The following is a 12,113-nucleotide window of genomic DNA, read 5'->3' as shown; positions in this document are numbered from 1 at the left end:
AGGCCCCTTCCAGGCCCTGTGGTTAATGTGTAACCAGGTGTGATTTCTGAGGAACTTGAACCATAAACTGGCAGAGTGATGTCACTCAAATTCTTGCCCAGACGCTGCCAAACCAGATTCTGTGGGCTCCAGGGATGGCAGAGGGTCTACATTGGAAGACTAGCCTGGATCAACAGAGTAGAGTTTTTCTGTCAAGGGGGAGGTCTAGGACCCTCCCCTTGTCCTCAGGCAGAGATCCCCACCAGGCAGGGGCTTCTTGGGAGGCCCATCCTGGCAATCAGCTGAGGCCTAGGGGAAGCAGGTTTTGCTTAAGGATTCTGGCTGAGGGTTGGGCAACCTGGTGGAACAGATGGGCACCTCTGGGGAGGCTACCAGGAGGACAGGGCACAGAACCAGGCTGTCAAGGCTCTAAACAGCTCCTGTCTGGTGGGGGCCTCAGCTGGACTGAGGGCCTCCAAAGGCCCTGCCCCCTTTCCTCCCTAGTGCTGCTTATGCCCCAACATAGCTTTCTGACACCCTGCCCAGGGAGTATGCCTGCATCCCAAGGGCAGGTGCCTCAGGATCATTGAGGAATGGCTGGACCTCTGACCCAGCACCTCTGTCACCGGACTGCCAGACTTCCTTTGTGTATCTGGAGAAAGGGGCCCCAAACACCCATCTTTGAAGGCTGAGGCCTGCCCAGGCCCCGGGCAGGAGCACCATCCTCGTGTGCTCTAAGGGTAGGTAACCCTGCAGCCCTACCCTCTGGACCTTGCCTCTGCCATCCTGACCTTGCCAGTGGAGAGAGGGGGAAAGGAGTCCTTTCCCTCGGGGGGCCTGGGGTAGGGGTGACTCTGAGAAGCTGCAAGGGCTAGCGACAAAGAGCAAGCCCACCCCCCACACACACCTGCCCCCGAAATGCCCCCCACCCCCAGATGCCAAATCTGTCTTCTCTATGTTTCTACAGAAACTTGAGCACTTCAAGCCTTTGGGGCTAGAGACTGGGGCAGTTGCAGATATTCTAAATTTGGGGGAAGGGGCTGTAGGGAGTGCAAAATGCAGGGATTCCAGGATTAAGGGACACCTGCTGTCTGGCCAGCTGGATGAGCCATTTGTTTTTTTACATTGGTTTGTTTTATTGGTCTAAGACATGCTGACTTGGAGGTTGAAGTAGGCCAAGGTGAGTGAGGAAAGAGGCAGAGTCCCCTTGGCAGTAGTCCGCAGGGACAGGACGACGCTGGGCAGCCCATACCCTTCCATGCTAACACAGCAGAGGTATAACATGCTTCTTATCCTTTGGGTCTTTGCCCTAGTGCCCTCTTAGAGGTACCAGCACAGTGTTCTCTTTTTTTTTTTTTTAATATTTATTTTTAGTTTTTGGTGGACACAACATCTTTGTTGGTATGTGGTGCTGAGGATCAAACCCCGGCCGCATGCATGCCAGGCGAGCGCGCTACCGCTTGAGCCACATCCCCAGCCCACAGTGTTCCCTTTAAGCTAGGATTCCTGTCCCCTCGGGGCCCTGCCCACTAGAGGCAATGTCCTACCATTATTTAGTTCACTTGGACACTTGCTCATGTCGTCTCCCTCCAGCAGCTGGGCTGGGGTCCTTTTCCCCCTTGATTTCCTTCATGTCCCTAGAGCCTGGTGCCTGGGAGGAACACCCTATATAATGGCTGGAGGGATTCTTTAAAATATTAGCAGGGATGAAGGTTCTCTTCTCCTTGCTTTGTTCACCCACACCAGAGGCTGTGGATGAAGTTAACCACTAGCTTCTTCTCTCTTTAAATGGCTGCATAATGTTCCACAACTGGGAGATCGCTTTCTATTTATGGCCACACCCCCAGTGATTGGCAAGTGACCTTTCCTTTCTGGATTTGCCTATTGTTGTTTTTTTTCCAGTACACATCTCTTTGTCTATTTGCAGAGAGAATGGACACTGTTCTTTCTATAGGCTGGATTCCTAGAAGTGGGATTGCTAGGTCAAGGAGTTTGAACATTTTTAATTTTAATAGTTACTGCCAAATTACTTTCCAAAAAAGGATGTAGCAACTCAGCTGCAGGCAGGGTGTGAATGCCTGTCTCCACACATTCCAACTCTGCTCTACTGGCAGGGGTCAGTCTTTTAAATTCTTGCCAATCTGAGTGTGTGGGGTGGGGGAAGATATAGTCATCTCAGTTTTAATTTGCATGAGTCGGGGCTGGGATGTGGCTCAAGCGGTAGCGCGCTCCCCTAGCATGCGTGCGGCCTGGGTTCGATCCTCAGCAGCACCACATACCAACAAAGATGTGTCCGCCGAGAACTAAGAAAAAATAAATAAATGTTAAAATTCTCTCTCTCTCTCTGTCCCCCTCTCTCACTTTCTCTTTAAAAAAAAATAATTTGCATGAGTCTGATTAGTGAGATAGTTTTTTAAATGTCACATGTACTTATTGATGACGTTTTTTCCCATCTTTGCCTAGTGTCTCAGGGCTACCTTTGAGGCTGAGGTTGTAGGAATCTACCCCTTGATGAAGAGGGTCCTGGGGTTCGGTTCTGGAAACTCACTAGCATTCTCTCAAGACATAGGGTCCTTTATCTATCAGAAGGAGTTTGGCCCAAGGGTCTGCAGCTCGGTTCTCTGGGAGCCCTGAGACATGCCCAAGGTCAGGGCATCGCATGTGCAGCTCAGCTGGGCCACAGCCAGACTGCACCTCCCTCTGCACCAAGAACACCCAGGAGATGCCTCGGGCACCTTGAGGAAGGTCGGAGGCTCCTGGCCAGCTCTGGGTTGGGGTAGGGGATCTGCTGCAGAACCCTGGATTCTTTCGCCGGACCCCTGGCCGCAGCCACCCACTGGGGGATTGGCAGGACAATGGAAGACAGGAACCGGGGTAAGCATGAGCCCGAGAGTCCTAAAGTGCCTGGTGGCTTTCCAGACTCAGTTTCCCACCTGCAGGCACTGTGTAGGAGATGTGGGGTGTGTTTCAGAATGTCCAAGGGCCTGTGGTTCCAGTTTCGGTGTCCTGGGCGGGCGCTTGGCTGGGTGGCCTGGCTGCACGGGGTCCCCGCGACTTCGTGCTGTGGTGGGCGGCTTGGGGACTTCGGGGGCTACCCGGCGACGGACAAAGCGGAGGCACCACCCCGAAGCACGGGCCAATGGAATGAATGGGCTATAAATAGCGGCCAATGGGCGGCCCGCAACGCGCCCCTTAAGAGCCCGGGGAGCGCCTAGCGGCCGCTGTTCGCCTGCACCGCACTCGGAGCTGCTGGCAGACTGAGCGCTCCCGCCCCTCCAGGCCGCCCGGTGAGCGGGCCCGAGGGCTGGGGGTGGTGGCCGCACCGGGTGTGGGGCGGGGATGCTACAAGGAGGGGTGCGGAACCGCGGCGTCACGCGCGGGGCGCGCCTCCTGGAGAGCGCACTGGACCAACGGGGGTCCTGGGCTACGCGGGAGTCCCCTCCCCCCGCGCGCCGCAGACCCCTCTGACCTTGGCTGCGTCCCCGGAGCACCGTGGAGCCCTGAGCGGTCTGCTTGACCCTGGAGGTCGGGTGCACCGGGCCCCGCTGACCCGCGCTTCCCCGCAGCTCGCCGCCGCCGTCATGCCCTTCTCCAATGGCCACAACGCGTTGAAGCTGCGCTTCCCTGCCGAGGATGAGTTCCCCGACCTGAGCGTCCACAACAACCACATGGCCAAAGTGCTGACCCCCGAGCTGTACGCAGAGCTGCGCGCCAAGAGCACGCCAAGCGGCTTCACGCTGGACGACGTCATTCAGACTGGCGTGGACAACCCGGGTACGCGCATCTCTTATCGTGGTCAGACTTCCAGAGTCCCCCCCCCCCCAAAGACCCCCTTGTGGTCAGGGCTCTCCGCCCTTTCCCTACCTTCTCCCGGGCCGGGGTCCCGGCGCCCCCTGCCCGCGTACAGCCACAGGGTTCTCAGCAGCCCTCTCCAGCCTGGCGGTGACGTCACTGTCCCCCGCACCCCTCCCCCAGGCCACCCGTACATCATGACCGTGGGCTGCGTGGCGGGCGACGAGGAGTCGTACGAGGTGTTCAAGGCACTTTTCGACCCCATCATCGAGGACCGGCACGGCGGCTACCAGCCCAGCGATGAACACAAGACCGACCTAAACCCGGACAACCTGCAGGTGTGGGGCGGCCGGGGGCCGGGCGGCCGAGGGAGGGTCTCCTGCCGCTCACTCCCTTCCCATTCTGCCGCGTGCCCAGGGCGGCGATGACCTGGACCCCAACTACGTGCTGAGCTCGCGGGTGCGCACGGGCCGCAGCATCCGCGGCTTCTGCCTTCCCCCGCACTGCAGCCGCGGGGAGCGCCGGGCCATCGAGAAGCTCGCGGTGGAAGGTAGCGGTCGGGGCGGGCCGGAGCGCGGTTCCCCGTCTGGGTCTCTGCTGGGCTTGTTTACCAGCCAGCCGAGCTGCTGCGCTCTTATCGGCGCGCGCCTGTGTCCAGTTTCCCCAAGAGACCCAGGAACCAAGGCCCAGACCAGCGCCCCCAGCGGCCTGAGGCCCTGGGAGGGCGGGTCCTGACCCTCGGTCCCCGCCAGGGACCGCTGCCTGCTCTGCTCTGGCGCCCCGTCAGGGGCGGGCGTCGGAGACGGGGGAGGGGCATGCAGCACGGGGCTGGGGGCCCGGAGAGGTGGGGCTGTCAAGCCCCCGGATGTCCTGAGCGCGCCCCTCCTCAGCCCTGTCGAGCCTAGACGGCGACCTGGCGGGCAGGTACTACGCGCTCAAGAGCATGACCGAGGCGGAGCAGCAGCAACTCATCGACGACCACTTCCTCTTCGACAAGCCGGTGTCGCCCCTGCTGCTGGCCTCGGGCATGGCCCGCGACTGGCCGGACGCCCGCGGCATCTGGTACGAAACCCCTTCCTCCTCCCGCGGATTCCTTCCCCTCCCCTCCCCTCCCCCCCGCGGATTCCCTTCCCTCCCCCCCCCCGCGGATTCCCTCCCCTCCCCCCCAGAGGTGGGGCCCTCTGGGCAAAGTAGGAAGAGGGAGGGGCGGAGCTCCTGGTCCCTGTGGGGCCGCCCCAGACCTGGGCAGGTGACCTTGGCCGCGCAGATGTGTGAAGGGCCCAGTCTGCTAGAGGCCTCAGTCTCCGGAGATTTTCAGGGTGGGGACGGGTCTCCTTGGCGTCTCTCCTCCACCCTCTTGGGAGCCAGAGCTTCTTGTTTTCTTCTTTCTCACCCTCTCCCCCGCCGGGATTCTGCCAGGTGCTTGTGACGCAGAAGCCTCCTCAGGAGTCTTGGCAGGGCTCCTACCCCGCTGTCTGCACGATGTCTGTGCAGGGCTGCAGGGCGGGCGCTGCGTGGAGCTGGCTTACCCCTGGTGGGCTGGCCTGGCTGCCCCTGCCCCTTGCTTCTTAGGTGGGGAACTGTCCTCATAAGAAGGGATCAGCACTTGACTGACAGGTTGGGACACACTCTATGAGATGTCCTGTGGCCCTGCCATCCTCTAGTGTTGTTGGGGCTGGGCAGCCCACATTCCCCGGCATAGCTGGAAAGAGCACCTAAAGATTTTGAAGTTCTTTTTGTCTGAGGACGCCAGGAAGGTTTTTCTGGTTGTCTTGAGACCACCAGCCTTGGCCTGACTGTGCCTTCTCCCAGGCACAATGACAATAAGACTTTCCTGGTGTGGATCAATGAGGAGGACCACCTGAGGGTCATCTCCATGCAGAAGGGGGGCAACATGAAGGAGGTGTTCACTCGCTTCTGCACTGGCCTCACCCAGGTCAGGCCTGGCTGCCTCCACCCTGGGCCTGCATGCTGGGTGGGGGCTTGGGGCTTGGTGCCAGGGAGGAGGCAGGCTGGGATGTGACTACCCCCTGAAAACCCAGGTCTCCTAGGGTTCCAGCCCCACCTGCGCTGGTCCCTTGGGACTCTCTGTCTGGCCTCCCCTCCCATGTCCCCTTCCTTCTCCACCTCCAGATTGAAACTCTCTTCAAGTCCAAGAACTACGAGTTCATGTGGAACCCTCACCTGGGCTACATCCTTACCTGCCCTTCCAACCTGGGCACAGGGCTGAGGGCGGGTGTGCACATCAAGCTGCCCCACCTGGGCAAGCATGAGAAGTTCTCTGAGGTGCTCAAGCGGCTGCGGCTTCAGAAGCGGGGCACAGGTGAGTGGCAGGTGTCACAGGCATCCATCCCTCCTAGGCAGACATCTTTTTCTGCCTTACTGACCTGGCTGTCTCCCCATCCCCAGGTGGTGTGGACACAGCTGCTGTGGGCGGGGTTTTTGACGTCTCCAATGCAGACCGCCTGGGCTTCTCAGAGGTAGAGCTGGTGCAGATGGTGGTGGACGGAGTGAAGCTGCTGATCGAGATGGAGCAGCGGCTGGAGCAGGGCCAGGCCATTGACGACCTCATGCCTGCCCAGAAGTGAAGCCTGGCCCACGCCACCACCAGCCTGCTGCTTCCTAACTTATTGCCCCTGGCAGTGCCCGCCCGCCATGCACCCCTGATGTTCACCGCCTGGCGGCTGAGCCCTTAGCCTCTCTGTAGAGACTTTTCTGTCGCCCTGGGTAGAGTTTATTTTTTTGATGGCTGAGCTGTTGCTGATGCTGAAATAAACTAGGGTTTTGGCCTGCCCTGCCTGGAGTCCTGCCTCTTGTTTCCCTGGGAAGCCAGTGGTTGGGGTCTGAGGCCCAGTTGCCTTTTCTGCTTCATCTTCTGAAGGCAGGACTGGAGCTTACTCCTCCCTGGATCCCTCTTTGCCCTCCCCTTGGCTTCTGCGGGGAGGTGGGGGTGGAGTGGGGGAGAAGGGAGGAGCTGTGAGGCCAGAGCCTCAGTTTGAGCATCTAAGGGCATGTGGGCCTGGGGGTGGAGCCTGGCACTTTCCTCAGCCCCATTCTGGGAGGGGGGTAGGGGTATGATGACTGGCAGGAGTCCAGAAACTTGATACATTTCCAGTCCCTCCCTGTTCCATCTCTTCCTAGCAGTCTTGGGATCCAGGCATCTTCTTGCCTCTACCCCCAACACCTACTCCATTTCCTAAATAAACTTCCATCCTGCTTCCTTCCCTCTCAGTCTCCCCCCTCAGGCTGGACTGCCCCCTTCCTGCAGGCAGGTCCAGTTATCTGGCCCCTTCCTAGCACTGTGTCCCTTGGGTTCTGTGCCCTTCACTTGTACCTCCACTGCAGGGCTCTCCTGGTAAGCACTCAGTCCCTTGGCCTCCATGGCAGGTCCCATAATGCAATAGGGACACTGGAGCAAGAAGGCCCTGGGCTATCAAGGGCAAGATCTCCCTGGACTGTTTTCACAATCTCTGGTTCTGGTGACTTGTGGTTGGACGCCCTGAGGGCTTGGTCAGGGTCTGGGGCTAAGAGGCTGCCAATGGCAGCCAGGGCTGGGACCCCTGTCCCCTATCCCCTCCAGTGCCTCCTTTCTGACTAGTCTGTGATGCCACCTGTTGGCCAGGGCCTCCTCACACCCGGGGAGCAGGGACAGGGGGCACCCCTACCCCTTATTCTTGAGCTTTGTGGGCTCACAAGCCCCATGTCTACCTTTCCTGGCCCACTGGACTGTGGGTTAAGCCTGCCTCTCCTGGGGCACAGGGGCATGTTGACCCAGAACTTGGGCTGACCAGCAGGTTTGTAGTTGGTGGGCAGTAGTGGGATATATACACTGCAGGGGACATCCTGGCACCCATCTCCACTACCAGTGTCCAGTGAGAGGTCCCTTCAGGTGGTGTTGGGCTGAGGAGGAAAGGGGCATGGGCCCAGATAATGGACTTTGTGTCTGGGAGGCCCTCAGGGCTAGACTTAGAAGGGCATCCCTTTCACTGAGAGAACACCTGGGGGGGCACCTGGGGGATCTCTGCATCCATCCTTTAGACCCTAGGTTGGCATCCCCACCCTCCCTGGGAGTCCAGGCCTGTTCCCAGCTTGCCCTTTTGCTAGGAAGTCCCTGGACCAGACCTGGATGGAGGCTGCCTCTCTTCTTCTGGCCAGGGGACTGCTGGGCTAGGCCACATTGTGGACTTCTGTCTGGTGACTCAGGGAAAAAGGGTTATGACAAGAGTTAGCCCCAAGAGCCAACCCAGGTGAGCATAGTCCCTCTGGAGGGGAGCTGTGGGCAGGGAGGGTAGAAAGCTGGCACAGCGCCTGGGGATGTGGCTCAAGCAGTAGCGCTCGCCTGGCATGCGTGCGGCCCGGGTTCGATCCTCAGCACCACATACAAAGAAAGATGTTGTGTCCACCGAAAACTAAAAAATAAATATTAAAAAAAAAAAAAGAAAGCTGGCACAGTGGGAATATGGCTTTTCTATCTTGCTGTCCCTGCCACACAAGGCTACTTGTGAACCACAATGGGTGGCACTGTCAGAAGGACAGAAGAGATGGGGATGTGGGCTGGGGTGGGGGGATGGCGCCTCTGCAGTGAGATGAAGGCTTCCTGGCTGCCTGTCACAGGAGGCTGCGCCCACACTGCCCTCCCACCTGGGACCACCCTTCCCCACACCCTGGACTTTGGAATCCTGTGGAGAGTGAAAGGCCCTCCTGCTGCCTCAGCACTGGGGTGGTGCAGACCCCACCCTGACCAAGGTGGGCACAGCACCAAGGGGCCTGGCCAGGCAGGCCTGGCACTTCATGGAGGATGCTGTCAGTCAGGGAGTCCTGGGAACACAAGGTGCAGGAGCTGGATCCTCCAGCTCCCATCCCCCCAGTGGCCTTGGCCATTCCCAGGCAGTGAGTACAGGAGGCCCAGCCTGCATTCCCTGACTAGTTGGGCAGGTGCAGAGCCCCTGCTTGCTGGGGAGCCAAGGCGGGGCCTGGGGAGACTGCCACTCCTGGGCAAGAGGGAGGTGTTTTCTCTGGAAGTTCTCCTTTGCCTCCCTTTTGTTTCTTTTTTTTTTTACTTTGCTGCGTTAATGTTTGGGACAAGCCCCAACACACCTCTGTCAGGCAGCTTCAGTCCCACCACCAGTGCTCCAGGGGACTCCCTCACACCATCCATGAAGCCCCCTTCCTTCCTCTATTCCAGAGGGTTGAGTGGGCATGGTCAAGTCTCCTTCAGATCATGATCAAGGCCCTGAGGGGTGGCTGCCACCACAGCACCGGCACCTGCAACGCCAGGAATTTGGCATTGGTTTGGAGTGATCCCAAACAGGTTCTGTGGTGGAGGTGTCCTGCATGAGCACAACAGGCCAGAAGTCTTACCCACACCTGGGGACCCTCTGGATGTTTGTAGACATTGACATTTGAGTACTGTGGCCAAAGAAATAATAGGAAATGCGATTACTAAGAACAGGGAAGAATGGGTCAGCATTCTGTGTCAACAACAAGGGTGGCAACTCTGCTGTCCAGGGGGCTCAGGCAGACATCACACCCGTGTGGAGAAGTCAGGGAGGTGTTGGCAGACTGGGACAGAGGCCAGTGAAAGCAGGTTATAAAACAGCTCGTGCCCTGAGATCCCACTCAGAGTATGTGGAAAAACCCCGAGACAGTTGTCGGCTGTGGGTGGTGGGGTAACAGGTGATTTCCTTCTTTATACTTCATTTTCCAAATTTTCTGCAGTGAACATGTATCCTTATATAAGCCAAGATAAAATTTTCTTTGGCAGCGCTGGGGACTGAACCCAGGGCCTTGTGCATGCTAACCAAGTGCTCTGCCACTGAGCTCCACCCCCAGCCCTCAAAATAGATTCTAAAATGGTATTTAAAAAAAAAAAATAGTTGCCATGTGTCACAGCCCATGGGAGCTTACTGAGGCAGCAGCCATAGGACTTCACTATGTCCCCCAACCTGGGAGACTGAAGCTCAGAGAGGAGAAAAGACTGGCTCTGGGTCCTCAGTGAGACAACTGGCTCCAAGTCCTGGGCTCATTTTGCTGCTCTACGACTTTTGAACATTCCAGACTTCTCATGGGTGGGACCCCTTCTCCTAACAGCAGCTTGGAAGGCTGCAATTGCCTGGTCTGCTCCTCATTCTGCTCTTCTATTTCTGGGCCAGCCAGGTACTTACCATGTCTCCTAGAGTGCCCTGAGGGGGTGGGTGTGTACTCACACGCACTCCAACTGCATTTCTATCCACAGGTAAAAAGGAAACAATCTTCTGATGGATAGCAAGTCCTCCTCAGGCTGTGGGGTTTCTAACTCCTGGGAGGGCATTTCAGCTTAGAGAACAGGGCTTTTTACCTGTGGCCCAGACACCAAAGTACTGGTTTGCAAGTGTGGCTCTATGGTCACAGTGACTGGCCTGGGCACTTCCTCCCCATGTCTTGGCCCTGCATACCCGGCTCTGCCTTGCTGAAGGGAGGAGAAGAGGAGGAGGAGGTCTTGCCTGGGTCCAGACGAGCTGACCACCACCCAAAACTTAACCCTAAGACCCAGCCAGACAGGGTCAAATTATGACTATCAGCAACTCAGTTTTCTGGCACTGTTGGCTGATGTTCTGTGGCCACTCTGCCCTCTGCATTAATCACAAAGCCCTAGTGCTTAGCCACCCTCGTTCCCAACACCTGGCCAGGTGGTGAAACCTCCAACAGCTTGAGAATTAGAATGAGGGGGTATTATGAGCAGCAGGGTACCCTGCCTGGTAGAACTCATAAGATGCCTGCACTACTCCTGGGGGGGGTGAGGGACTGGGGCTGTGATCCTGCTCTGCCACTGGGAAGAGTAGGGCCTAGTTCTGGATCCTGTAGGGCAGGGAGGGGAATCTGTCAGGAATTTAGGTGGAGCAGAGACCCAAGGCTCCAGAAGCACAGGCCAGCTCAGCATGGCTCCGGAGTCCCAGCCCATCCCATTCCCTTGCAGGATGGCTTAGATGGCTGATGGCTCCAAGGTCAGGCTTGGTTTCCTTGGCCTTGTGTCTAAGCTGGGCAGGACTCCATGTCAGCTCTCTCCTTCCCAGAGTCTGCCCTGTTTGCCCCAAGCTGTCCTTGAGCTGTGTGCACTGTCAATTCTTCCTGCTTTTGAGACACTCTTACACTGCTGATCTCAGTTGGGCAGGAATTAGGTTCTCCTTCACTGCCCTGGCCTACCAAACTAAACTGCACCCATCATTGGTACAGGTGGTTGGTGTCAGCACTGCCAAGGTTTTCCGCAAAATACAAACAGCAAATCCAAACCAACCCTTGCACACCTGCAGCCCTGGCTACTTAGGAGGCTGAGGCAGGAGACTGCAAATTCCAGGCAAGAATGGGCAACACAGGGAGACTGTCCCAAAACAAAAAAATAAAAAGGGTCGGGGATGTAGCTCAAGGGTAAAGGACTTGCCTAGCATGTGTAAGGTACTGGGTTCCATCCCCAGCACCACAAAAACTAACAAAAGTGAAGTCTAAAGTCTAGTTTTGTTCATACTTTTTTTTTTGTACTGGGAACTGAACTCGGGGGTATTTGACCACTGAGCCACAGCCTCAGTCCTATTTTTGTATTTTATTTAGAGACAGGGTCTCACTGAGTTCCTTAGTGCCTCACTTTTTGCTGAAGCGGGCTTTGAACTTGAGATCCTCCTGCCTCAGCCTCCTGAGCTACTGGGATTACAGGTGTGAGCCTGGCAGCTCCTTAGTACTTTTGACTCATCAACTGCCCCAAACATTGAATAACACTTCAGATGCTTGACTCTCTCAGGAAGAACGAACGTGGGGTCTCATCCAGACCTGAAGAGCTGGCTTGACAGGGACCAGCTAAACAACTGCCCCAAAGTCACAGCAACAAGGGTCCACCTTGGAGCAGCAGGAGGGGCCAGTAGTTAGCCCCTCTCCTGGAGACCAGGAAGGAGGAACAAGGCGCTAACTGCTTTCCTTTGTCCCCCTGGACTAGTGGAGGATTTTTTCACCAAAGTTGGAGTTTGGTTCACCTGCAAGACACACCCTCCATAAACACTGGGACAAAGGATGGGCAGTGTGGCTGTCCTGGACCACAGGAAATCCCAGCACTCTGACAGATGTGCACCTCCTCCCCATGTCTTGGTCCTCCAAAGTGCACAGAATGAGCAAGGACCCAGGCACACAGGGGAGTGGGCAGCAGGCTGGGGCTGAGGCCTGGGCCACAGGAGCTCTGTATAAAGAACCTGGCCCAAGGAGGGAGGGGAGCAGGGTGAGGGATCCCGGAGTGCACAGCCCAGGATGCAGTCAGTGCTGTGTCTGCAGGCATGACTGTACATGCTCCTTCCCAGCTCAGTTCCATGCAGAACTTGGCT

At 57.4% G+C, this 12,113-nt stretch overlaps 1 protein-coding gene and 1 long non-coding RNA gene across 2 annotated transcripts; one reads left to right on the top strand and one right to left on the bottom strand.

Annotated features, from left to right (window-relative positions):
- Positions 1–2,376: 2,376 nt before the first annotated feature.
- Positions 2,377–3,572, bottom strand: LOC144377966 (uncharacterized). The gene is made up of 2 exons (XR_013439317.1): positions 3,449–3,572; positions 2,377–3,070 (listed from the first exon to the last, which is right to left on the bottom strand). It is a non-coding gene; the product is annotated as an uncharacterized LOC144377966 (long non-coding RNA).
- Ckb (creatine kinase B) lies at positions 3,109–6,565 on the top strand. The gene is made up of 8 exons (XM_005334667.4): positions 3,109–3,266; positions 3,546–3,753; positions 3,955–4,109; positions 4,189–4,321; positions 4,662–4,833; positions 5,584–5,707; positions 5,905–6,094; positions 6,181–6,565. Exons 2-8 carry the CDS (start codon positions 3,561–3,563, stop codon positions 6,357–6,359), a joined length of 1,146 nt encoding a protein of 381 aa, XP_005334724.1. The 5' UTR covers positions 3,109–3,266; positions 3,546–3,560; the 3' UTR covers positions 6,360–6,565.
- Positions 6,566–12,113: the final 5,548 nt, after the last annotated feature.

This window comes from Ictidomys tridecemlineatus, chromosome 5 (genome assembly GCF_052094955.1).
Source record: "Ictidomys tridecemlineatus isolate mIctTri1 chromosome 5, mIctTri1.hap1, whole genome shotgun sequence".
Lineage (NCBI taxonomy): Eukaryota > Metazoa > Chordata > Mammalia > Rodentia > Sciuridae > Ictidomys > Ictidomys tridecemlineatus.
This window is presented reverse-complemented; position numbering and strand designations above follow the sequence as displayed.

Bases quoted from the DNA above. Each gene is read 5' to 3' on its own strand.
- Ckb (XM_005334667.4), top strand. From the start codon at position 3,561: ATGCCCTTCTCCAATGGCCACAACGCGTTGAAGCTGCGCTTCCCTGCC. The intron at 4,322-4,661 runs GTAGCGGTCGGG...GCCCCTCCTCAG, and splicing joins CGAGAAGCTCGCGGTGGAAG to CCCTGTCGAGCCTAGACGGC. The intron at 6,095-6,180 runs GTGAGTGGCAGG...CCCCATCCCCAG, and splicing joins GCTTCAGAAGCGGGGCACAG to GTGGTGTGGACACAGCTGCT.